The sequence below is a fragment of the Mustelus asterias genome, chromosome 1, assembly GCF_964213995.1.
Source record: "Mustelus asterias chromosome 1, sMusAst1.hap1.1, whole genome shotgun sequence".
NCBI classification, from domain to species: Eukaryota; Metazoa; Chordata; class Chondrichthyes; order Carcharhiniformes; family Triakidae; genus Mustelus; species Mustelus asterias.
In genome coordinates, this window is record NC_135801.1 from 108,421,769 (window position 1) to 108,449,567 (window position 27,799).

Sequence of the window (27,799 nt, forward strand, 5' to 3'; positions counted from 1 at the left end):
AATTTCTGCATAAATTTAGTCTCATTTGACTATATACAACCATAACTTTTGAAGAGCCCTGAAAATACAACCCGTGATAATAAAAATCCTAAATCTGAACCTATTTCCAGATAACATAGAAACCAAGTTTTGTGGTGACACTTCCCAGCAAAATTTTAAAAATATTTTATACTGCAAGAGCAAACATGGCTGTTAAATAAAACAACTACAATAATTATTTTGCTGGCCAAACGTTATTTTTTTCTTTTGGCTCACATAGAAGGCCAAACATAGGAGTAAGTGAAGTAGGGCAGCAGGGTGGCACAGTGCTAGGGATCTAGGTTCAATTCTGGCCTTAGGTGAAAAAATTAGTGTGGCGGGATGGGAGAATCGTCCCCAACGATTCTAATTTACATTCGTGAACTAATACTGCAAAGAGCCACAATCCGACTTTCCGCTGCCTGTGGCCTCCAATGCTAAACCTGTTGGAAGCATGCAGGGTCAGTGGGAGGGAAATTTACTTGCAAAAGTCTGGTGAGCAACTGGGCAAATATCAGAACATTTCAGGACCCCACTGATCCACACAGGATGGAAGTTCTGTGTTTGCTGCCCTCCTATCCTAGAAGGATATTCTTGCTCCCTCAGCCAGAGAGCCAATAATAAAGCTTTACTCTTCAGACTGTACACCTGGTATACCTCTCGTCTGCTGGAACCCACTTACAATCATGCAGAAAGAGGCCATTCGGACATCTTGTGCCGGTGCCAGCTCTTTGGTTCAATTTGACCCACTTCTTTGCTCCTTCTCCGTAGTGCAGCAAATTTTCCTTTCCAAGTGTTTTTTCAATTTACTTCTCAAGATTATTAAATTTTTTTGACCTTCCTTCCAGATACTGCACTCCAGATTGTAACCCGCTGCATTAAAACAATTCTCTTCACCCCCCATCCCCTCTGCCTCCCCTTTTGCTCTTAGTAATTTATTTTAAATCAGTGCCCTTTGGTTCCCAACCTGCCAGTGGAACAGTTTCTCCTCATTTACTCTATTAAAACTCATCATAAATTTGAACACCTCCATTAAATCTCCCCTTAACCTTAATTTCAGATTCTCTAGAGTCTCAACATAACGGAAGTCCCTCATCCCTGATATTATTCTGTCCCCACAGACTCAACAAGTGTTTTAATTATAATAGAATATAATGCTCTCATTGAAGCCTAATAAAAGTTCAGCATAACATCATTGCCCCATCTGAAGGAAATCCAACACATCTCACAGGCCTCCATAATTACTTTAGGTCCCACTGAGCCTGGGGAAGTGGAAACATGCAGCATAAGGAAACCCACTTTCTCTGACATAGATGATCAAGTCTGGGGCCCAGATAAGGCTGCATGAAACACTAGAGCCTAGTGTATCCATTGGAGTTGCAGCCGGGTTGTACCAGAAGTCTCCTGCAATTTTGGGGCTGGTGTTCTTAATTGCATCACATAGAACATGATTTTAATGTTAATTAGGTTATGCTGTTGTGTTGCCACCTTGGAGATAAATACATGATGGTCTTAAGCTAGTGAGGATATTGTTGTGGCGAACATAATTTAAAAACTCTGTAAGCTGGATAGGTACTATCCTGGATAGCTACTCAGCAATAGTTATTTCAAATCAATTGTCCTTTCTGACCCAAATACCCAACACTTTATATTCATTATGCACTAGAAACATGCTAAACAATAAATGAGAAATGTGTGATCTAGTTCCATTTTGCCTTTGATCCCATTTTCTTGGAGCAGCACTGGGATGGTGCAGGAGGTAGAGGGGCCATCCTCTACACAAGCATCAACAGGCATCTCTACCTTGATGAGAGTAGTACAGTATCAGCAGGTATGAATTCTGTGCAATTTATTTTAACTATATCGCCAACCTCTACCTGCAAGAAAGAAACTATTAAGTGGTTAAGACTAGCATCTTTGAATGTTGCAGTGAAATAAATGTGTTGAATTATGTTCAACATTATCTCAATGCTTCTTTTAAAATTCTATTCAATAGGTTTCATGATGAGAATATGTTAGTAGATGAGTTCTGAAATATTTTAAAATGCGAACCATGTAAACCATATTAAAATCAGTTATACCGAAGGAATTTTCCAGGCTAATTTTTATTCACTTCTTTATTATACAGAATTACATGAGAATATAGCACTGAAATAGGCCACTTGGCCCAACTGGTATATGCTAGCATTTATGCTCCACATTTTCCTTCTCCCATTCATTAAAAATCTTCTTTATAAACATAGTGAACACTCAGCATACGTTATTTACTAAGAGGTGATTTCAATCCTGTCCACACTAGAAACACACACAAGATAATTATCTGGTTGGAGTCAGTATGCATGCATTTTCCGCACACCTACTGATCCATTTTGAGGGGGGAAAATGGAAAGTTGTGGTCCAGGCAGGAATCACTAGCATAGGAAGGAGAAGGGCTGAGATCCAGCAGTCAGAGTTTCAGGAGCTCTAGGGAAGAAGTTGAAAAGCAGAACCACAGAAGAAATAGTTCTGGATTTAATCCCAGTACCACGTGCATTGGAGTAGCAGAATAAAATAAGTTACCATGTGGCTGGACAAATAGGTTAACGTTTCCTTGAAGAAAAGTGAGGACTTCAGGTTTCTGGTCTTTGGAACTACTTCTGGGGCAGAAGGGTTCTGTTAAAGTGGACTCACAGTTATCCTCATGGGGAGATTAACCATTGTTATGAGGGGGAAAAATGGGGGGTGTAATTTAAACTAATAGGAAGAATCAGAAAATGACAAGATAATTCATTCATTCACATGATCTGGCAGCACAGGCAAGGACAGTTCTTATTGCTCATCCCAAATTGCCCCTGGAGTGATTGTGAGCCAGCTGTCGAACATGCAGTCCTTGTTGCAAAAGTATTCTCACGGTACCGTTAAGGAGAGTGTTTTGGGATTTTGATGAAGAAACAGTAATATATTTCTAAGGTGGATGGTGTGCAGGGAAACCTGGAGGTTGCAGTGTTCACATATTTCTGCTACTCTTGTCGTTCAGAAGCAATAGAGATCACAGGGTTGGGAGGTGCTGCTAAAAAGTCTTGCAGAATTGCTGTAATGCATCTTTTGTATGATGCATAAAGTAGACACAGTGCACTGGTGGTGGAGGGAGTGAACATTTATCATGATAGATGGAGTATCAATCAAGCAGTCTGCTTTGTTCTGCATATGGTTGAGCTCCAGGCAAGTAGAGAGTATTCTATCACACTTCATAATTGCACCTAGATGACTAGTCAGTGGTGAATCAGTCACCAGCCTCTGAACTACTCTTGTAATCACAGTATTTATATGGATGGTTCAGTTAAGTTTCTGGTCAATGGTGACTCCTGGGATGTTGATAGTAGGGGATTTATCTTTGAATGTCAAGGAAAGGTTTCTAGAATCTCTCTCGCTGGAAACAGTCATTGCTTAGTACTTGAGTTACTTACCACTTATCAATCCAGCCTGAATTTTGCCCAGGTCTTGCAATATGCAGACATAGACTGCTTCGTTATCTGAGTTGTTGCAAATTGAACTGAACACTTAAAATAGTGAATATCCCTACTTCTGACCTTATGATGGAGGGTAGGTCAATGATTAAGCAGCTGAATATGGTTTGGCTTAGGACACTACCTTATGGAACTCCAACAGTGATGCCCTGATGCTGAGATAATAGGACTCCAATAACCAAAATTGTCCTCTTTTTGCTAAGTATGACTGCAGGCAATGGAGAGTTTTTTCCTATTTCCATTGGCTTCAATTTTATGAGGGCTCATTAATGCCATGCTTGGTCAAATGCTGCCTTGATGTCAAGGGTAGTCATTCTCACCTCATCACTGAAATTCATCACTTTTGTCCATTTTTGGGCCAAGGCTGTAATAATGTCTGGAGCCTAATAATTCAAGCTGAACATCAGTGAGCAGGTTTATTGGTGAGTAATTGCTCATTGATAGCACTGTTGATGACCCCTTCCATCAATCTGTTGATGGTTGAAAATAGGTTGATGGGGCAGTTGGTTGGCTGGATTGGACTTATCTCTCATGTAAACAGTACATCCCTGGGCAGATCCACCTCGTCGGGTAGATGCCCAACTGTAGCTGTACTGGAACAGCTTTGCTTGAGGCACTGCTCGTTCAGAAGCACAATGCAGGTAGCATGCTATAGAGAGTAGAGATATTTATTTTGATTAATTAAGGTGTGGACTTTGAAGTAAAGTTTTTAAGTACACAGGTAAAAGCATTTATAAAATCATTGTTCATTAATCTAGAATTAGTTATACCTGGTGTTGATTATATCATGCAAGGAGATCACCAGAGCATTGCTGGGGCAGAAAATAGATAATTTGAGGCAATCAACTCATTGCTTTTCTTCTCTGGAAAACCTTCAGAGCCATTGACAAGGAATTACCTATGTATTCTATGCTTTTTAAAATACCTTATTTTATTAGGCCACCTGGATATTAAGCCTCTTTAGCTCTGGTCCATTAAATTTTCTGTCCCACCCATGATAATTCCGACAGCAGGCGGCACCAAAAGATTTAAACTAATGGTTTCAGCCTGAAGCAATCTGGTCCTTGGTGTAATAATGTTCTGTTTGAATTGACTGAAGACCCTGAGGGACTTAGTGGGATTGAGTTAAGGGTTAAATTCAGGTTACAATATTTCTCAGAGCAGTGTTATACTTAAGGAAGGTGGGGGCAAGCGCCACTCTCAGCAGTGCCACGTAACCTTCTGGAGTGAGAAAAAAACCTTAAAAATTGAAGCTGCAACAATTCCATTATGTTAACTGCAGCTATTCAGAAAATTCAATTTTTGAAAATCTCTCTATCTCTCCATATACTCTCCCCCTCTAAAATGATTCTTCTTCCTATCCAGTACTTTCTATCCAGTACTTAATCAATTGATGTATGACTATACTGAAACCATTTACAGACATCATCTTCAAAATCGCAACAGTGAAGCATGATACATAGTCATTATTTCACTGAAACTGACAGCGATTTTGGGGGCTTGGACATCCATAGAATAATGTGGAAATTAATGTTTTCAGTGAGTTTATGCACAGTGTAGGGATTCTCACAGACCATTCTCACAGACCACAGACCAATGGGTGAGAACTTCTATTCTAATGCTGTCAGTCTTGCTGTGAAAGCTCTGGAGAAAGTTACTTTGTTGAATGAGGTCTAACAGGATTTTTAAGCAGCATACTAACTTCATAATTACTGCTAAACACCCCCTTACTAAAAAGCCAATTTTACATTTGTGAAATGTGCAATTCTCCAAGATTAAACACACCACATGTTAAAAAAGTAGTTCTGAAAGTCTGTTTTCTTTTATTTTAGTTTCTATCTTTATACAGCCACACTCTATCTGAAAAATAAACGAAACGTGAAGGATTTGAAATACTTTTAACTTCCTGATTCGCTTGAGTGAATGCTTCAAAGTGAGTGGCTGCTTACCTGCTTGCTGACATCAAGGCTACTGCATGTAAAAAAAATCCTTTGAGTTGGTACCTGATTTAAACTATTGTCAGGAAAGGGGGATTCATACTATAGAGAACACTGGATCTTTGTAGGCAGCTTTCTTCAAGATCAGCAGCAAACACCCTTGCTTCACCACTGATAAAAATACAGGCCTGATTTACAATTGCACAACTCAAAGGGGAACAAGATTTGAAATATTTACGAAAGGTAAACTAAATAAAATTTAGCCTACCTTCAGAATTCTAGATGCAAGCTTTATCTATCACCTCCAATTTCAAATAGTCTCTTTGATCATAAAATCTACAGACTGCAAACAATATTTCAGAACTCTCCCATTAACATATCAATAAAATTTAATTGCATCTGCATCATGATGCAGTCATGTATGCAGCCTCAGAACAAATTTAAAACATTGAGTTAAAAAAAAATGTAAAGCTGGAGACTTATGCAGTGGTGCCACATAAGCATGTAATTCTTTCAGAAACACATTGCTGTACAACAAATATAGATAAATATAGAATCCTTGTCATGACGGTATATGCACATTATATGGTACTTTTGGAAAGCTTGACAAATCTGAAGTTACAGAAATTGCAGTTTTCTCTTAATAGATTCTGTTTCTTTAAAAATCAGCCGTACTGCATACAATGATTAAAAATTAAGATTTTCCAGCCATATTATGTGCAATGATAAGCCCAATTGTTCCCATTAAACACTATTCCAGGCATTTCTCTAATTTACTGAGGAAAACTGGGTTGAGGATAAATGAGGAAACACAGTTGTTTCTTTCCCTCCAAACATTCAAGCAGTGATGATCACAATTAGGCTAGTCCAATTTTATAACTAGATGCACTCTAAAACCACTGCCAAAAACACAATGCAAAGCTAATCAAAAATTGCAAGCTTGTCATGAAATTCTCAGTTTTGTGGCTAAGAAATGATTGATGTGAATTACTTAGTTGCAGTTTTGACCCAATTAAGTATGCCACGGCTTGACTTGTTACAATGTATCTTTCAATTATAATATTTATTTTAGGTTTCACAAAATACACTTTTCATATCAGATTCATTTTGATGATTGACAAAGTGTGGATTCAGTGTTTTTCATCACAGTATCCAATAGAAACAATTCTAGGCACAAAAATATACTGATTCCGTTGCCTACTTTCTAATTAGTAATCTATTCACCAGAATTTCATATGGATAATTAGACTATCTGCATTTACCGAAAATCATGACCAATATCCAGTATCTTATTAACACAAGAAAATTTTCAAATGGAGAAGTATTGTCACCTCAAGACAAATAATAAAATGGTATTCATTTATGTACAAATCAATCATATAAATGCAATTATGCCCCATCTTTAATCATCAGTAATATTCTTTACAACTTTGGTCATCTTGTCACCCCAACTTGCTTCCTGTCTTTTATCATTATGAAACTAGCTCATGTTTGAAAAATTCCATCAGCAAAACACATTTTGATAGATGTCAATAAATTGTAGAGTTTCTAAAGAAACATCCTGATAGGAGGAATGCCAGATATCTTTTACTCATTTTTATTTACTTGTCTCAGCTCAGAAAATATTTATCTCTTTGTTTCAGTTCAGTAAACTAAAAGAGAGCAGATACTGGAACTTTAAAAAAAATCTGTTTTAATAAACTAACCAAAGAACCACAGAAACATAAGCTGGATACATATTTGAACCCATTTATTAAATTGCTATACGATGGACATTTTGGTAGGTAGTATTACATACCATCATTCATTAGCTTAGAATGCACCAAGTACTATTGGTAGACAAACGATCAGCACGATGGTCCACTCAGATTGCACTGTAGATAAATATGCTCATCAATTCAATATGGCTTTACTTTTTGATTATGACAGAACAATATTTCATACCTTTTCCCAATGGACAATTTCCCAAGCACGATTTCTCAGCACTGCAGAGAAAAGAGATTTTGGAAATTAAAAATGTTCATCAACTCTTAACCAGACTTGAAACAAGTTCAAAACCAAAACTGTAAAGCTTCTCCATTTAAAATGCAAATGTTAACTTATTCAAAAAGGTTCAAAAAGTAGGGTTGCAATCAACATTGCAGAAGTAGTACTCGAATTCTGATAGAACAGCTAAGTATATATTAGACTCTCAATATCATTATTAAACTTGATATTGTACAGCTCTACTTTTAATGCAAACTGTATGCTCACCGTTAATGCAAACTATGTGTTCATCAAATCCTCCCAAAAAATCTCAACTAACAAAAATGAGAATGCTTAAGATGAAAAAAATCAATTTGTCATACATTGTTTTATATTTATAGTTTTGTCACATATATGGTTTTATGGAAGATAATGCCTGATATATCAGGTTTTTGGGAAGATAATAAACTATATGAACAGAGAGAATGTTGCAAATTTTGTTGATTTTGGTTTCAGTAAAGGTGTTGATACAACAGTACTTTGGAGATGATCTACCATACTGGAAGAGATGACACGGATAAGTGTACTTCTGAACTCAATCAGAAAGAAAGCAGTTGAAACTGACACAAAAGGTCATTGTGGACAAGGGATCACAATGATGTTTCAGAAATCAGTGCTGGGGCAACATCATATATAATCAGCTACGAAGTTTTCAGGAGAGAAAAAACACTGACCAGAATTTCGTTGGCAGGTTTTTAAGCCCTGGGAGGTTGGGCAGGTGGAATTGGCATGAACTTGAAGGAATGGGGTTGCCTCTGGACTCCTACCATGCAGCGATTTTACGCTGGATCATGCAAGATCTTCAACTCGAAACCCACCCTTGCCTAATTAAAGATTTTAAGTGGCATACTTGAGGGCCGTTTGCTCAATTTTTAGACTGGCAAGGTGATTTACCTGGTGTAGGGGAAGCTCAAAAAAGCCTGAGTGCTTGGACAGTGAGTGCCTACATCAAAAGATCCATTGGCCATGGACCTTCTACCCAGACTCAGGCTTGTTGGTGCATTTCCACTTCTGTTCACAGCAGCTCTTGTTGATGCAGGGACTGGAGAGCTTATGACCAGATTGGCTGGCAGCTCTCTAAGGCGGGACTACCTCCCGAGTGGGAGATGGAAATCCTGCCTGCAGCCACTTAACACTCATTTGAGCACTCAGTCATAAAGTTGTAGAGGTCATGGACTCAAAAGTTTACATCATGGAAACAGGCCCTTCTGCCTAACTTGTCCATGTCGCCCAGTTTTTACCACTAAGCTAGTCCCAATTGCCTGCATTTGTCCCATATTCCTCTATACCCATCTTACCCATGTAACTGCCTAAATGCTTTTTAAAAAGACAAAATTGTAACCGCTTCTACTACTGCCTCTGGCAGCTCGTTCCAGATACTCACCACCCTCTGTGAAAAAATTGCCCCTCTGGTCCCTTTTGCATTTCTCCCCTCTCACCTTAAACCTATGCCCTCTAGTTTTACACTCCCCTACCTTTGGGAAAAGATGTTGACTATCTACCTCATCTATGCCCCTCATTATTTTATAGACCTCTAAGATCACCCCTAAGTCTCCTACACGCCAGGGAAAAAAGTCCCAGTCTATTCAGCCTCCCTTTATAATTCAAACCATCAAGTCCTGGTAGCATCCTACTAAATCTTTTCTGCACTCTTTCTAGTTTAATAATATTATTTCTATAATAGGGTGACCAGAACTGTACACAATATTCCAAGTGTGGCCTTACTAATGTCTTGTACAACTTCAGTCAGCGGGGATGTTTTTCCTGCCAACTCTTTGGATGGCAGGAAGGGAGATCCCACCATCTAAAAAATTCAGGCCTCCAAGGTTGTAAAATAGGAGGGACTGCAAATAAAAGACATCTAATCAAAGCAGATATTATATATATTGATATAAAAGAGAAAGAAGCAAGAAAAAATCTTATATTCGTATAGTGTCTTGCATAACCCAGGACATCCCAAAATGCGTCACATTCATTGAGGCATTTTTAAAATACAACCCCAGTTACAACAACAAATTAGATAAACAATCTATAATTTAACTTTTTTTTAAAAATGTGACATTGGTTGAGGGACAGGCACATGGAAAACCTCTCCTGTCCTTTTTCAAATAGCGCTGTGGCATCTTTTATATCCAGACAAGAGCTGGCAGCTAGGGCCTCATCGCATATTAAAACGGCACCTTGGATAGTGCAGCACTCTTTCAGGATTGATAAGTAATAAACATCAATAGGTTTATCATTGTCACAAATTTTATATGGCAATCTTAGAAGAGGGAGGGTGAAACATCAGTTTAATTATATATACACAACTTTACGTAAGTCTTCGTCTACTAAGGGAGGCAATGAAGACTGAAATTTGAGTATCATAGAATCCTTACAGTGCAGAAGGAGGCCATTTGGCCCAACCACCAACAATCCCATCCAGGTCCTAAACTCATAATCTCACATATTTACCTTGCTAATCACCCTGTCACTGAGGGGCAATTTACTATGGCCAATCAAGCTAACCTACACATCTTTGGAGTATGGGAGGAAACCGGAGCATCCAGAGGAAACCAGGTAAATAGAGCACTGAGAAAAATGTTCGCAAAATCTACATTATGGAATGCTCTTTCCCAGACAATGGGGATGTTCAGATGGAACTTAACAGCCTTTTGAGTCGTATATATTGGCATGCTGTGAAGGACACCTGGTGCCTGGGAGAGTGAAACTGCTGTTCTTTTATAACGCAAACACTGGTTCAAATCCAATGCAGAATGACTGGACGACAGTGTCCGCTCGCTGCCTGATAAGGATTTTATTTAAAATAAGTACTACCCAATATAAAACAAGAGAGCTTTTTTTAAAAAAGGCAGTGTGCGAATGATGTATTCTAATTGTGCAGGTAGAAGCTGGGTCTGTCTCAATTAGTAAACGCATTCAGTTTTTAAAATTAAAACAAACAAACATCAGAAACTGCAATACCTCGTTTCAAAAATCTCTATTTGCAGGTGTTTAGCCTGATAATCAAGATTTGAGCAGTCACAGGCCTGCTCCCATGGATCAGGGATTCATAAACTGCTTTCAATTCAGAATAATTTACACTAAATTTATTAATTTCATTCACAGACTATGCTACACGACAGTGTGGGAGTTGGTAAAATGTTACACTGACAAAATAAAGGATGTTCTTCCAATGTAGCTGAGCTACATTGAATGGAGATAATTTTACTCCGTATTTGATCATTTTGGTCTGTCAGTTCTCAAGAAGATCACTGAGTGCCTGTAAAGGCAAATAGTTCCATTCTACAACATCAAGATCCATCGCTTGGATCAGCCCAAATTTCACACACAAAAAGAGGTAAGCCTCTGTATAGAGCAAACACAGTTTAATTTTAACTGTTACAACATTTTTATATAAAAATTTTACTTGTGGCATTGCAAATTCTGATTACAAATTATCTACATCTTCAAGTCCATATGGCTGTCTCTTATTTCACTCAGACATCATGCACGTATGCCCCTTTCTCCCAGCCTGTTGACAAAACAAAATAACAGTGCGGCCTGAATTTTCACTACAATGGGACTCCATGCCTGAAAATTGGACGTCCCGCCTCTGAACAAAGCATTTATTATTTTCATGGGGGCAACACTGGCTTGGGTTGGGATTTGCGCATGTGTGTTTCAGAGTGGCAGCTGCCCCCACTCAAGTCATGGGTCTCACTGGTGTCTTAGATTAGACCTGGTAGGAGCAGGTCTGAATTTTTCACATTTCCTTGGATAGCCTGAATGCCTCTTTGGAGAGGCATGTCTAATTGCTGCAGAATAGACAAAATCTCAATTCGAATTGCATTGGAGAGGGTGCAAAGGAGATTTACCAGGATGCTGCCTGGGCTGGAGGGTTTGAGCCATATGGAGATATTTGATAGGCTGGGGCTGTTTTTAGGAGAACAGCAAAGGTTGAGAGGGGACCTGATAGAGGTGTTTAAGATTACGAAGGGCATAGATAGGGTGGATAGGAAAGCACTGTTTCCATTAACAGAGGCGTTAATAACCAGGAGGCATAATTTAAGGTAAGAGATAGAAGGCTAAGTAGAAGCTGAGGAAAAGGTGGTGGGAGATTGGAACTCACTGCCTGAAAGAGTGGTTGAGTTAGATACTCTCGTAACATTTAAGTAGTATCTAAATATTCACTTGCTCTGCCGTACCCCCCAACACTATGGGCCAAGCTCTGGAAAATAGGGTTAGTGTAGTCAGATATTTGTTGACCAGTGGGGTGAATGGCCTCCCTCTGCGCTGTAAACATCTACGACTCTGATCAAAGACCTCCCCGACAGTGATGATGTTGCATTATTCGCCCATACGGAAACTTAGCTACAAAGACTCATGGACTGCTTCTCCCATGCCTATAGCTCATCCTCCCTGACTCTAAGCTTCAAGAAAACTGTAGTCACAGGGCAAGGTGTTGCATCTCCAATTCTGACCATCCTAAATAACATTCCACTGAAAGCAATTAGCAAATTCTACCACCTTGGACCCACGGTCATAGTCCTTCAATGCAGAACTTGACAAATGCATAGAGAAAGCACTTACCCCCTTTGACCAATTCACAAAATGTGCATGGGATACTATCCAGCTAACCCGCAAGACCAAACTGATAATTTACAGAGCCTGTGTTCTCAGCAGTTTGCTGTATGGTTGCGTAACATGGGTGACATACAATAACAGGAAAAGCTCAATAATTTCCATCTTCGTTGTCTGTGGTGCATTGTGTGTATCCTGGCAGGAGAAAATCAAAAATGTGCAGTCTTCTCAAAGGAAGAGCTCCCAAGTGTGCTAGCACTAACATAAAATGGCCTGCTTTGGTGTATCAGAAGAAGACCAGAAGATGGTCACCTACCCAAGGACCTTCTGTGCGGAACACTGGACTTAGGAACAGGTGTAGGCCATTTGAGCCTGCTCTGCCATTTCATACCATAATGGCAGATCTGGTTATTATCTTAACTTTACATTCCTGTCTGCTCCCCTTAACACTTAACTCCCTTATCTATCAAAACTCTTTCTAACTCAGTCTTGAATAAATTCAATGGTCAAGCCTCCATTGCTTTGGGGGAAGTGATTTACAACTATTAACAACCTTCTGAGAGAAAAAAATGTCTCCTCATTTCAGTCTTGAAAGGGAGATCTTTTATTCTTAAAATGTTTCCACTAGTTCTAGTCTCTCCCACAAGAGGAAACAAGAGGATTCTCTATGAACAGTATGCTTTGTCTGTATAGCACACAAGAAACAGTACTTTTCACTGTATGCTAATACATGTGACAATAATAAATCAAATCAGGAAACATTTTTCCAGTATCGATTCTATCAGGTCCCATCAGGATCTTATATATTTCAATAAGATCACCACTCATTCTTTTCAACTCTAGTAGATACAGGCGCAACCTGTTCAACCTTTCTTCATCAGATAAGCCCTTCAACCCAGTGATGAGTCAACTGAAACCTCTCTGAACTGCTTCTAACACCATTATATCCTTTTTCAAAAAAGGAGGCTAAAACTGGACACATAAGTGGTCTCACCAAGGCCCTGTATAGCTGTGGTAAAGTTTCCCTACTTTTATATTTCATTCCCCTTGCAATAAATGCCAAAATTCCATTTGCCTTCCTAATCACCTACCGGAGACAGATGAGCAGTGGCGCGCTCAAGGTTTAAATTCATTGATGCTTGGAAACGTGACATGAGGGTCCTAAACCTTGACTATTGCATCTGGGAGTCACTAGCTGGCACAAGAGGGAAATGGTGACACCTCCTGTGGCTGGCATGCACCATCACAACCACCAATGACTACTGCAGCTTGGCAACAAGCACAATGCCAAAAAGCAAGAAACTACATTATTACTTGGCGGATTTATTTGCAGCACTTGTGGCGCAATCTGCCTCTAAAGAAATGGCCTTCACAATCATCAGCAAAGGTGCACCTAGTGAAGACAGCCTACCTACACAAATTATTTGCCGCATGTACATTATTCCTCATGGATAGAAGATGCCAACACACCTGAGCCATAGAATACCACTTCTTATCCCTTCCTGGCTCAGCATCTATATTTGTTACCCTCTTGAATTGCTAATTCCATGTTTTGAACTCAATAAAAATTTGATTTTACCTTCCAAGGAGCAGTAATTAATTTCTGTAACAGCTTACTAAAATAAAACACAACTGGGAATGTTTGGCTTGCAAGAAATTCAAAAATAGTGATAATCCTCCAGTAAACTTGAGATTTTTGCCAGCCCTTGCTGAGCCTATTTTTCTTTCAATGGTACTTTGCACCAATTAAGGTGAATGATAAAAGTATTAGAATAGACATATTTTTCAATAGTTTTGCATGCAGGATCCAAGAACAAGCACTCAGGGACAAGCGCGAGTTACCTTCAAAGCACCTACCAGTGTCCAAATATAAATCAATCCCAGCCCAAGGGGGCCATTCCCGTATACATCTATGTGAATATACTATTCCTCGCACAAACTAATATACTGTCTTAAGAGTAGCAGCTGGTACCAATTAGATACAAATTGTGAGCAATACTGTCCAGTAGAGTCGAGATGAAAATCTGCAAACTTGCGTCACAAAAGCCCAGCAAAGATAAAAGAGAGCTATGGACTGGATTGAAATACAGGTTTATGCTGTGCCAGCCAAGGGTCTTTTTATTTTTCATTTAAGCAGAAGTGATCACTGATGCAATGGCAATGCCATTACACACTCAACCGTCCTACTAAATTGCAATATTGTTTTATCAATGTTACAAGACTACAATGGTCTTTAACATGTACCACTGGCGTACTGAGATTAACAACGATGTTACATTAATTCAAACTCTCCAACACAATCCACCTTATAAAGGATCTGAAGCCAATTTCACAACACCCCATGCTAATTATTTGCAGAAATAGCAAAGAATATTGAGCCCAGTTAAATTACGTAATTATTTTATTTTTGTCAACATCGAGTCAACTGATATAAAATGAAAACAGATAATGTTGGAGAAACTCAGCAAGTCTGGCAGCATCTGTGGAGAGAGAAACAGAGTTAATGCTTTGATTCCATATGACTTCTTCAGAGCCAAGGTGGAAGAAATTTAATGGATTATATGTTGTTTAAGAGGGGGTGGAGCATCTGAAGCAGAGTAGAAGGCAGTGATTGGTGGAATTTAGGACAGATTGCAACAATGATATGTAGAGCACAAGACAGAGGAAGTGTTAATGGTAGTGAGGAGAGCTATAGAAGGTGCTGAAAGTGGCATAAAGGTAAGATATAGCAGAATGTGCTAATGGGAGAACCAAGGTCAGTGCTGGGTGAAAGCAAAACTAAAGAAGAAGTGACAGATGGCCCAGTGGGAGAGGGGAGGGTTTTTTTTGTTGTTTTTCTCCAGCTCTGAAGAAGGGTTATACAAACATTAACTCTATTTCCCTCTCCACAGATGCTGCCAGACCTGCTGAGTTTTTCCAGCACATTCTGTTTTCATTTCAGATTTCCAGCATCTGCAGTACTTTGCTTTAATGGAGTCAGCTAATCCTAGCCCAAGGTGGAAGTAGCAGTACTATAATTGGTTTTAGCCTAAGAGATTTAAGGAAAGAGAATCAAAAATCTCCAAAGTTCCCATTACTGATAGAATCATAGAATTCCTCCAATGCAGATGGAGGCCATTCGGTCCATCAAGTCTGCACCAACTCTCTAGCAGAGCTTCTTACTCGGCTCTATCCCCATAACGTGAAGATAATTCTTTTCACCAAGAGGGTGGTGATGGTCTGGAATGCGCTACCTGGGAGAGTGGTAGAGCCAGGTTGCCTCACATCCTTTAAAAAGTATCTGGATGAGCACTTGGTACATCATAACATTCAGGACTATGGGCCAAGTGCTGGCAGATGGGATTAGGTGGAAGTTCAGATGTTTCTAATGTGTTGGTGCAGGCCCGATGGGCTGAAGGGCCTCTTCTGCTCTGTATGATTCTATAACTGTAAGAAGTCTCACAACACCAGGTTAAAGTCCAACAGGTTTGTTTGGTAGCAAATACCATAAGCTTTCGGAGCACTGCCCCTTTGTCAGATGGAGTGGAAATCTGTTCTCCAACAGTGGATATTTGTTGGAGAACAGATATCCACTCCATCTGACGAAGGGGCAGCGCTCCGAAAGCTTATGGTATTTGCTACCAAATAGACCTGTTGGACTTTAACCTGGTGTTGTGAGACTTCTTACTGTGCTTACCCCAGTCCAACGCCGGCATCTCCACATCATGATTCTATAACCCCACATATTTACCCTGCTAATCACCCTAAGCTACACTTCTTGGGACACTAAGGGGCAATTTAGTATGGCCAATCCACCTAACCTGCACATCGTTGGACTGTGGGAGGAAACTGGAGCACCCAGGAGGAATCCCACGCAGACACGGAGAATGTACAAACTTCCCACACACAATCACCCAAGGTTGGAATCGAACCTGGGTCCCTGGTGCCGCACTCAGTGATCTCATCCCTATGCTGCAAATAGGATAGGATTTGCTCGTATTTGTCAAAATGTCAGTGTGTCAAAACCATTCTCTTCACTTTCGAAAGGACTGGATCGCTCTGGGTCCACATCTTGATGTGGGCCGACAAAATGGGTAGAGTGTCCAGAAAATGCAAAGCAAGGACTATCTCCTTTGGAACAGGCGGCGAAGATACTGTCTGAGCAAGTGGAAGCCGACTTAGGGCATCAGTATTAGAAATTTGTGCCCCAGCCTGTGCTGAAATTTGTAGCTGTAAGCAGCTAATAGCAAAGCCCACCTTGGCACTCAACAGCTCTTGTGGCTGTCTCTGACCTATTTCCTGAGTTGGCTGGTCCAACTGAAGCTGACACCTGCATGCTGCACTGATGACTCCGCCTTTGCTAGCACTTTCTCCCGAGGTAGGCAGGCTGAGTCGTGCTAGGAATTTTCCCAACTTCCATTACCCACCTCAGTAATACAAATCCAGGCCAAGGTGTCAGATAGTGACCTGAAAAATGTTCTGACCAGGTCCAGATGAAAGATCACGATTTGAAAGGTTAATTCTGTTTCTCTCTTGTTACAGACAGGAAGGGGATTAATTTAAACAGCACTAATTTCTTCTCTCACCATCATCCATAAACAAAATAGTGTTTTGATGTGTTTCCCTCTTTATAAGTAGTGGCATATTTCTCAACCCTTCTCTTTAAGTATGATCCAATGTTCTATTAATAACCTCACAGCAAACTTGAGAACGGATGAACTCAAAGGGTTAGTTGATTTGTACACACCCAAAACATGGGCAGAGGGTCACAATGATACCTTCAAACTCAGCAAAGAAAGGGAAAATAAATATTCGTTCACATGGGTTCCAGAGTCCAGAATCAAAGTGCAATGGGCGGCATGATGGCACAGTGGTTAGCACTGCTGCCTCATAGCGCCAGGGACCCAGGCCCGATTCCCAGCTTGAGTTACTGTCTGTGTGGATTTGCATGTTCTCCCCGTGTCTGCGTGGATTTCTTCCGGGTGCTCCGGTTTACGCCCACAGTCTGAAAGACGTGCTGGTTAGGTGCATTGACCCGAACAGGTGCCGGAGTGTGGCGACCAGGGGAATTTCACAGTAACTTCACTGCAGTGTTAATGTAAGCCTTACTTGTGACTAATAAATAAACTTTACTTATGTTACAATGAGGTATTCCTTCACAGAGATCAATGGGCTGCAAACCAATGCTGGATAATTTACTATTCAAGTGGTGCTGACTTTGCACAGTGAGATAGGCATGTAGTGAGGAATCACTCTTGTGGGTGATGGTGCTGAATTTCCAGCAGAAGTAGTGTAGATGGAAGCCAGGTATTCCATCTGGACAGGTCTCCTTGTATGTAATGGTGCTAGTTAGATGGTTAATGGCAGGCTGATTTCTTCAGTTCAGCGAGGCATTATTATTTGTTCCACATGCCAGAGCCCATGGCACGTGACTCTCACCTGGCCACCATCTTTAATAAAGGATGTATATCCATTGTTTGGATTCCAAAGACTGCCAAGTATCTCAGCCATTAAGAAATAAAGGGAAGGTTGCGGGGGCCTTTGACTTAGCAGATGATCCATCTCCTTCTGGCTAACCTAAGTTAGGGAACGCAGGTGGTACAGAAGGTTGTTAGTGGCACCTCTGAGATAACGAGCAACATTTTCCCAAAACTCCCATGTAGTTTATTTTGTCCAGGGTCACAGACAGACAGAGGTTCAGCCATTTTAAAGGTTTTTGTTCAGTTTTAAAATATTAAAAATAGCACAAGGCATATCTATAAGAATGAGAGGCTACCTTGAGACATGTAAGATTCCAATGGGGCTTGATAGGGTAGACGCTGAGAGGTTGTTTCCCCTTGTGGGAGAGTCTAGGACCAGAGGGCATAATCTCTGAATAAGTGGTCACCCATTTAAGACAGAGATGAGGAAGAATTTCTTCTCTGAGGAAAGTGAATCTACAAACTTCTTTACCACAGAGGACTGTAAGGGCTGAGTCGTTACGTACGTTCAAGGCTGAGATAGACAGATTTTTAATCAGCAAGGGAATCAAGGGTTATGGGCTTAACGTGGGAAAGTGGAGTGAGGATTATATCAGATCAGTCATGATCTTATTGAATGGCGGAGCAGACTCGATGGGCCCAATGGCCAACTTCTGCTCCTAGGTCTTATGGTCCATTCATATTTTACAAAATTATGAATTATGAGGTCTTAGCTCCTCACACTATCCACAGATGCTGCCAGATCTGCTGAGTATTTTAAAATACAATTTGTACCAATATGAACATTGCCGTTTACTTGTGAATCTCTGCACGATTTGAAAAATGAATAGAATATTTAATTGAAATGGCTGCATTTAATTTTTTTCTCATTTACCTACGTAAGTAACATAGTTTTAACGGTCAAGCTCCTACCTTGTGCTTTCTTCTTGTTCACTCCGCTATCAGCGTTATGTCTTTTCTGTGAAAAAAAAAGCAAATAAGTTGATTAGACTACTCATCTATCGGTAAATATGTGGATCACCTTTAAGAATTCCTCCAGGCAACTACAAGATAAATTCTTCTGCCATTTTTGACTCTTCTCCTCCTTCAGATCTAATGGATTCCTTGTTGGGTTACAGTTTTATAATCAATTACCCTCCAGTGACGTGCACATAGCGGGCAGTTGATTGTGAGAAGTCATAACAATTAACCTGGATGCGACCAGAGTTTGCTCAGATTCTTGGATAAAATGAATTCAATGTCTTTTAAATGTTAGTTTTGGAGAGACAAAAGGGTGGGGGCGGCATTTTTTAAAGTTTCATTTATTTATTAGTCACAAATAGGCTTACATTAACACTGTGTGGTGAACCATCATTGGTTCCCACTGGATAGTGCTGAGCCAGGGGCTGGCCAGTACTAAAAGGATGTACATATGTTACTGTTGGGTTGTGCTATTGTTGCTGTTGGGGTTAGGGTGGGGTTGTTACACCTTTGTACTGTAGTGTTGTGGCACATCCCAGTCGGGCTCCGCCTCCTGGGAGAGGTATAAGAGTCCCTGCTCTGGCCGGGACCCCTTCAGTCTGGGATAGTGTATATAAGTTCTGGTAGCTTCGTTAACAGTAAATAAAAGCCTTTCATTTACTGAGCTTCAAGCCTCGTGTCTGAATAGCGCATCACACTGCGATTAAGTTACTGTGAAAATCCCCCAGTCGCCACACTCTGGCACCTGTTTGGGTACACGGAGGGTGAATTTAGCATGGCCAATGCACCTAACCAGCAAGTCTTTCGGACTGCGGGGGGGAACTGGAGCACCCAGAGGAAACTCACGCAGACAAGGGGAGAACATGCAAACTCTTCACAGACAATGACCCAAGCCGGGAATCGAACCCCAGGTCCCTAACGATGTGAGGCAGCAGTGCTAACCACTGTGCCACCGTGCTGCTGCCCCTACTTTACTTCAGAACTTGATCACAAAAATCAAGGCTGACCTTTCATTGCAGTAGTGAGGAAATGCTGCACGGTAAGAGGTACCATGGCATTTGTAGGGGGGTGGGGTGGAGGGGAAGTGGGGCAGAGAAGCAGGTGAAAGAGTGGCATTACAGTCAATGCAGCACAGAACAAAGCTATTTGGTCCACTGAGTCCATGTTGACTCTCTACAGAACGGTATTATAAACACTTTTTAAAAAGACACTTTGGGCAATAGAATTTGAAAATAGTGCTTTCATTTTGCTTCCTGCATATTGCAATTATCAAGAACCTTTACTGTTAAAAATTACAGGGAGCAAATTGCAAAATTGGCAGAATTATAAACCACAGGAAGGAACAAAATGTGCCAGATAAAATGAGAAGTTGCACATTGTGAAATCAACAGTACAATTTCAAACTGAAGATTTTTTTAAAAAGTGGATTAATTTATTCATTTCACATAAGAATGTTTCTTACTCGTGCCAATCTTCAATGTTGCATTTGAAAGCTTTTGAAACAGAGATTAGCTCATATTCCTATGTGAGCCAATTAATTTTCTCGTATTACATGCATTATGTGATCTCATGTCCTCCAGTCTGAGGATTGACATCTTCTGCATATGGAGACTCCATTGTACAGAGGTAGAATGACACAAAAAAGGCTTCCTACCATGGGAAAACTTAATTTCTCAAAAAATGCAGGAGGACCTGTTACCAGTAATATGTGTACAAGATGCAGATTCCAGCATACTTGAAAGCCAGCAGCACAGATCTGAAGAGAAGCTGCTGCTACAAATACTAACTACATCTACCAGTGCAAAAAATGTTCCAGTGGTAATATCCTTTTGATCCAACCAGTCTGTGTTAGTGTTTTCCCAGTAAGAAGTCTCACAACATCAGGTTAAAGTCCAACAGGTATATTTGGTAGCAAAAGCCACTAGCTGTTGGAGTGCTGCCCCTTCATCAGGTGAGTGGGAGTTGTGTTCACAAACAGGGCATATATAGACACAAATTCAATTTACAAGATAATGGTTGGAATGCGAGTCTTTACAGATAATCAAGTCTTAAAGGTACAGAATGTGAGTGGAGAGAGCGTTAAGCACAGGTTAAAGGGATGTGTATTGTCTCCAGCCAGGACAGTTAGTGAGATTTTGCAAGCCCAGGCAAGTCGTGGGGGTTACAGATAGTGTGACATGAACCCAAGATCCCGGTTGAGGCCGTCCTCATGTGTGCAGAACTTGGCCATCAGTCTCTGCTCAGCGACTCTGCGTTGTCGTGTGTTGTGAAGGCTGCCTTGGAGAACGCTTACCCGAAGATCAGCGGCTGAATGCCTGTGACCGCTGAAGTGTTCCCCAACAGGAAGAGAACACTCCTGCCTGGTGTTTGTCGAGCGGTGTTCATTCATCCGTTGTCGTAGCGTCTGCATGGTCTCCCCAATGTACCATGTCTCAGGACATCCTTTCCTGCAGCGTATCAGGTAGACAATGTTGTCCGAGTTGCAAGAGTATGTACTGTGTACCTGGTGGATGGTGTTCTCACATGAGATGATGGCATCTGTGTCGATGATCCGACATGTCTTGCAGTGTTTTCCCTCCAAACAGGCGAATGGTCCGAATCACATCACCTGTTCTGTTCATGTGCCTCTTTATCCTTACTTCCTTCATTCATCCATCCCTTCTCATCTTAAATGAGAACAGTTCCTGCCTCAGCCACACTAATCTTGAATCCTATAGCCTCAATCCACCCATTCTAAACTTCAAATTTAATCTTATATCTATGGCCCTATGTTTTAACTGCCTCAACCAAGAGAAACAGTTTGCTTCTCTCTATCCTGCTCTATCCTTTAATAATTTAAAAAACTTCTACCAAATTATTCTGTAATTTGGAGGTGGTAAATAACTTCATAAGCAAGGAACTACTCTTATTAGCTGCATTCTTCCCCCACCACCCTATTTTCTAACACACAAAATAATTTATTTGATATTGTTACACAGTGAAGCCATTAAGCATCTCTTACCTGATCCAAAGCATTGCACATGTAAAAACTACTCCAGGAACTTATCTAAACTAAGTTAAAACTTCAGATGCAATACTAAGGCATGCAGTGCTGTCATGGTGTTATGTATTACAAAAGGTTTTCATCTTCAACAGGCAGACAAGGCCTTAGTTTATGTTTAAAGAAATCTTACTTTTTGTTTTAAATCAGAAAGGACTCCCTCTCACTTCTCAATCCTTCAAACAACATCACTCAAATAGGTTAAATGGTGATTGTTTTCATTGCTACGTGGAGCCTTGAGATGCACAAATGGACAGTGTGTTGATATATAAAACAATGAGTAAACCTAACAATGAATTATTTGGCTGTGGAGCACTTTGGTGCACTGTGAGGACATGAAAGGTGATAATAAATTCAAATTATTTTATCATTTATAAAATGTTTCAATTTTATTCACATTAGAAACTATTAGTGTAGAGAATGTGGAATGTAATCCAAAAAGTCTTTGCCTATCTAAGCATCTTCCTGATTCCAGATAAGAATCCAGGTTTTATAAATTTTCAATGTTGCAACATTTTTACACTGTCTTTGTTTCCTGAATTGCAGAAGTGGAGACTCTACATCTCTGCATTGTATGTGAATACATGAGTCAAAGAGAGATGTCTCAGCTCTATGTTGACTGTTCACAAGACAAATGCTTGTCAAGATGAATGATTTGACTGTTCCTCAAACATACAAGCTAGTTAGCCTCCGCAAATACAGTCTCACCACAGGGAAGGTGTAATTGCTTAATAACTTGTTCATCTGTTGATTGAAGCAGGATCTGGTGCTTCTTTCAAATAAATAAAATTGTTAAGGAGGAATGTTCGTACTGTGGCCTGGGCTGCGTATGTCTGTGTGGCACTTCTTTTCCATCTGACAAGCTGGATTTATTTCCTCACTTCAGGATACCTTTATCGTATTAAAGACTTATTTTGTTAGCACTATTAATTTTCCACCTCCATCTGCCGCCAAAGAAAATAATTTATCTGGCAATGCATCCTTTTCTAATAGCTAAGCATGCGAGTTCTCTGACAAATTGAACAAAACATGCCAATTCCTGTACATGTGGGTATGTTTTTTTGACTGTTACCATTGTTGCAAAACTACAATTGAATTCGGCACCAAATTCTCAATCACAGGGAGGCCATGTGCTCCATCAGACAGATAACTGGTGGCAGAAAATGTTTATTGTAGCTTGACCCCTGAGCATGTTCTGGGTCTGATAAAAGGATGCATCCCAAATAGGTCATCATTCAGTTGCAAATATTAGCTCGACAATTATCAGCTATCCAAGTAAAGTTTGAAGCGATCAAATGAAGTATAACTGATTTATTAAGCCATTCTCAGTTGGGGTAAACATATGCTACAGCACCATCAACCAGGTATCTGAACCACAGATAACTGAACCCCACATCAATACCAGCTATACCTCAAGTCATAGCACTTTCGTCTGAGTCAGAAGGTTCTAGGTTTACTTCAGGACTTGATCACAAAAATCAAGGCTGACCTTTCAGTGCAGTACTGAGGAAATACTGCACAGTTAGAGGCACAGTACCATCTTTCAGTTAACATGTTGAACTGAATGCTTGTCTGCCTTTTCAGGTAGATATAAACAATCCTATGGTACTAATTTGAAGAAAAGAAGAGCTATCCTGAAAAAAATGTTAGAACCACAGGTTTATAAGCATGTACAAAAGGCAGGAAACATGGGAAGGGGGAGAAAAGGACAAAAAATAGGGCTGGAAGACAGAAATTATTTATATCAAAAAGGGATGATATTGTGAAACAAAAAGAGGTGGCAATGAAATAAGTAAAGAAACAAAAGATGGGTGATGGGTCTAGAGGAGGTGTAAATGGCAATAGCAGAACTATTATCAATTAAAAATGGTGATTATGATCGGAACTTGTTGAACTCAATGTTCCATAACATTCATTAAGTTCCATTACAACAGGGTGGGATATTGGGGGACAGAGAGGGAGCGGTGTGGATAATTAAATTGGCAAGCAAGCAGAAGCTCAAGGTCACATTATCACACTGAACAGTGGGTCAGCAATGCGACCATCTAAACCTGTGCTCGGTCATCCCAATGCAGAGAACTGCCCATGAGAGCGAACTAATTTCAAAGAAGTACAAGTAAATCATCACTTATCTTCAAAGTGGCATGTGGGACCTTGGATGGATGGGAGGACGTAAAGTGAATATGTGCTTGCATATGAAAGGAAGTCGCTGCTGGAGGTGATGAAAAGTGCACCAGGGGAAAACCATGCAGACGCTGCGACAACGGATGAATGAACACCGCTCGACAATCACCAGGCAAGACTGTTCTCTTCCTGTTGCGGAGCACTTCAGTGGTCACGGGCATTCGGCCTCTGATATTCGGGAAACATTCTCCAAGGCGGCCTTCACAACACACGACAGCGCAGAGTCGCTGAGCAGAGACTGATAGCCAGGTTCCGCACACGAGGACGGCCTCAACTGGGATCTTAGGTTCATGTCACACTATCTGTAACTCCCACAACTTGCCTGGACTTGCAAAGTCTCACTGGCTGTCCTGTCTGGAGACAATACACATCTCTTTAACCTGTGCTAATGCTCTCTCCACTCACATTGTCTGTACCTTTAAGACTTGATTAGCTATAAAGACTCGCATTTTCCAATCATTATTCAGTAAATTGAGTGTGTATCTTTATATGCCCTGTTTGTGAACAGAACTCCCACTCACCTGACGAAGGAGCAGCGCTCCGAAAGCTAGTGGCGTTTGCTACCAAATAAACCTGTTGGACTTTAACCTGGTGTTGTTAGACTCCTTACTGTGTTTACCCCAGTCCAACGCTGGCATCTCCACATCATGACCAACAAAAACAACCCAAGCCTACCCAAATGCCTTTTTCACCACCCTACTAACATGCCCTTCCGCCTTCAGAGATCTGTGGACAAACACACCAGGACTTCCTAGTGTCCTACCATTCATTGAATACTTCCTTGTCAAATTACTCCTTCCAAAGTCACCTCACACTTTTCCGGGTTAAATTTCATCTGCCACATATTTGCCCATTTGACCATTCTATCTGTATCTTCTTCATAGAAATCATAGAAACCCTACAGTGCAGAAGGAGGCCATTCGGCCCATCGAGTCTGCACCGACCACAATCCCACCCAGGCCCTACCCCCACATATTTACCCGCTAATCCCTCTAACCTACGCATCTCAGGACTCTAAGGGGCAATTTTTAACCTGGCCAATCAACCTAACCCGCACATCTTTGGACTGTGGGAGGAAACCGGAGCACCCGGAGGAAACCCATGCAGACACGAGGAGAATGTGCAAACTCCACACAGACAGTGACCCAAGCCGGGAATCCAACCCAGGTCCCTGGAGCTGTGAAGCAGCAGTGCTAACCACTGTGCTACCGTGCCGCCACGGTAGTCTCAATGTGAGTCACTTGTAGTCTCAATGTTAGCCACCCGATTTGTGTCAGCCAATATTGGTCAAGGGCGGATGTTTTAAGGAGCACCTTAAATGATGAAAAGGCATGTTTACTCATGGTGGGGCAAATAAAAATCGGGGATGCTCAAGAGACCAGATTGAGAATAATACGGATATCTTGGAGGCTGTGGTGTTCAAAAGGATTAGAAATAATGAGGAGGTTAAGCCATGGAGGGATTTGAAAACAAAGATGAGAATTGAGGTGTTGTTTGAAACTAATGTAGGTCAGCAAGCACACTGGTGTAAAGGTATGGGGAGTTGGTGTGAAGGACATGGGTAGTGTTTTGGATATCCTCAAGTTTATGGAGGGTAGAATGTGGGAGGCCAGTCAGCAGTCTGTTGGATTAGTCAAGTCTGGACACAAGGGCATGAATGAATTCCAACGCGCCACAGCGAAAAACCGCACCGACCTCCTCAGAAGACAAACACGGGACACAGTGGACAGAGTGCCCTTCGTTGTCCAGTACTTCCCCGGAGCGGAGAAGCTACGGCATCTCCTCCGGAGCCTTCAACATGTCATTGATGAAGACGAACATCTCGCCAAGGCCATCCCCACACCCCCACTTCTTGCCTTCAAACAACCGCACAACCTCAAACAGACCATTGTCCGCAGCAAACTACCCAGCCTTCAGGAGAACAGTGACCAAGACACCACACAACCCTGCCACAGCAACCTCTGCAAGACGTGCCGGATCATCGACACAGATGCCATCATCTCACGTGAGAACACCATCCACCAGGTACACGGTACATACTCTTGCAACTCGGCCAACGTTGTCTACCTGATACGCTGCAAGAAAGGATGTCCCGAGGCATGGTACATTGGGGAAACTATGCAGACGCTGCGACAACGGATGAATGAACACCGCTCGACAATCACCAGGCAAGACTGTTCTCTTCCTGTTGGGGAGCACTTCAGCGGTCACGGGCATTCGGCCTCTGATATTCGGGTAAGCGTTCTCCAAGGCGGCCTTCGCGACACACGACAGCGCAGAGTCGCGGAGCAGAAACTGATAGCCAGGTTCCGCACACACAAGGACGGCCTCAACCGGGATATTGGGTTTATGTCACACTATTTCACATAAATATTTCTGCTTTTTTCCTCCTGAGTCTTTATCATGCGATCCTAGAATCAGAATTTATGTCACACTATTTGTAACTCCCACAGTTGCGTGGACCTGCAGAGTTTCACTGGCTGTCTTGTCTGGAGACAATACACATCTTTTTAGCCTGTCTTGATGCTCTCTCCACTCCCATTGTTTTGTTTCTTAAAGACTGGATTAGTTGTAAGTATTCGCATTCCAACCATTATTCATGTAAATTGAGTCTGTGTCTTATAAGTTCTGTTTGTGAACAGAATTCCCACTCACCTGAAGAAGGGGCTCAGAGCCTCGAAAGCTTGTGTGGCTTTTGCTACCAAATAAACCTGTTGAACTTTAACCTGGTGTTGTTAAACTTCTTACTATGAATGAATTGAGCAGGGGTGAAGCAGGACCATTTTACACAAGTGGAAATAAACAATCTTAGTGATGGTGTGAATACATGGCTGAAAAACTCATTTCAGGATCAAATATGGAATCAAGGTTAAAAACATTCTGGTTCAGCCTCAGGCAGTTGCCAGAGGGAGGGATGGGATCAGAGCTGGAGACTTACATCAGCACTACTTTCAAACACCTCCAAAAATAGCTGGCCTGTTTTCACATACCTTTGCTTAGTAAAAGCTTGTGCTAAGTGGGGGGTTTGGGTTGAAGGAGTTACAAAAAATAACTTTTTGCAAGTTGCATTTAAATTCTGGGGCTAAAATCTAAATAATAATGAGGATATATTGCATACATTTGAGATGTGTTCCCTATTATTTAGAGGGTTGAGGGATCATCTAATCAAAGGGTGGAATTTAGCAGGCCCATCGCCATGGCTGAAAATTCTGTTCTGGCCGCAAAATCTCATGAGAGGGCCAGAGCAGGAGTTGCACTGCCAAGATCTCAGTTCGAGATCGCCCCCTCCCATCCCCGCCGGTGACACGATCAGACCCTTTTTGGGCGTGAACCTGATTTCAATGTTTTTGATTACATTTAAATGTAATTAAATTGATTTACGCCATAGTATCCATCCAGAATGGTTCCTCTCCCCCTGGCGATGTGACGTCACACCAGCGCAAATCATTACTGCTTTTCAAAAGCGAAAGCCAGTTGTGATGACCACGCCGTTGGTGCGGAGGTGCCTGGAGGACCCAGGTGTTGAGGGCCGAGGTTAGGCATTGACAGACAAGGGGAAGGGGGTGGGGGGGGTATTCCTCCTCCATTGGGTGAGGGTTGCACTTGTGTGTGGTGGGTTGGAAAGGGGAGAGCCCCAGTGACAGCGCTGGGGGGTGGGGAAGAAGAGAGCTGCCTGATACTTCCATGGTGGTAGAGGGGAGTGGGGGTAAGGGGCTGTCTGATGTGTCCATGATTGGTGGGGGGGGTCACCCACTTGTAGGGGTGGTCCTCCATATTTGATTTGATTTATTGTCACATGTATTAACATAGTGAAAAGTATTGTTTCTTGCGCGCTATTCAGGCAAAACATACCGTTCACAGAGAAGGAAAAGAGAGAATGCAGAATGTAGTGTTACAGTCATAGCTAGGGTGCAGAGAAAGATCAACTTAATGCAAGGTAAGTCCATTCAAAAGTCTGACCGCAGCAGGGAAGAAGCTGTTCTTGAGTCGGTTGGTACGTGATCTCAGACTTTTGTATCTTTTTCCCGAAGGAAGAAGGTGGAAGAAAGAATGTCCGGGGCGCGTGGGGTCTTTGATTATGCTGGCTGATTTGCCGAGGCAGTGGGA

At 41.4% G+C, this 27,799-nt stretch overlaps 1 protein-coding gene across 7 annotated transcripts in view; it reads right to left on the reverse strand.

Annotated features, from left to right (window-relative positions):
• atp8a1 (ATPase phospholipid transporting 8A1) overlaps nt 1-27,799 on the reverse strand; it is a 369,658-nt gene that overhangs the window by 246,988 nt on the left and 94,871 nt on the right. For 5 of the 7 annotated variants that reach the window (XM_078216784.1, XM_078216762.1, XM_078216803.1 and 2 more), the window contains 2 exons: nt 18,421-18,466; nt 7,406-7,446 (listed from right to left, as the gene is read on the reverse strand). In XM_078216784.1, coding sequence (XP_078072910.1) covers nt 7,406-7,446; nt 18,421-18,466 — 87 coding nt within the window. Of the gene's footprint in view, nt 1-1,821; nt 1,896-7,405; nt 7,447-18,420; nt 18,467-27,799 lie in introns of all 7 variants that reach the window. The other 2 variants (XM_078216795.1, XM_078216773.1) reach the window with 1 other exon arrangement.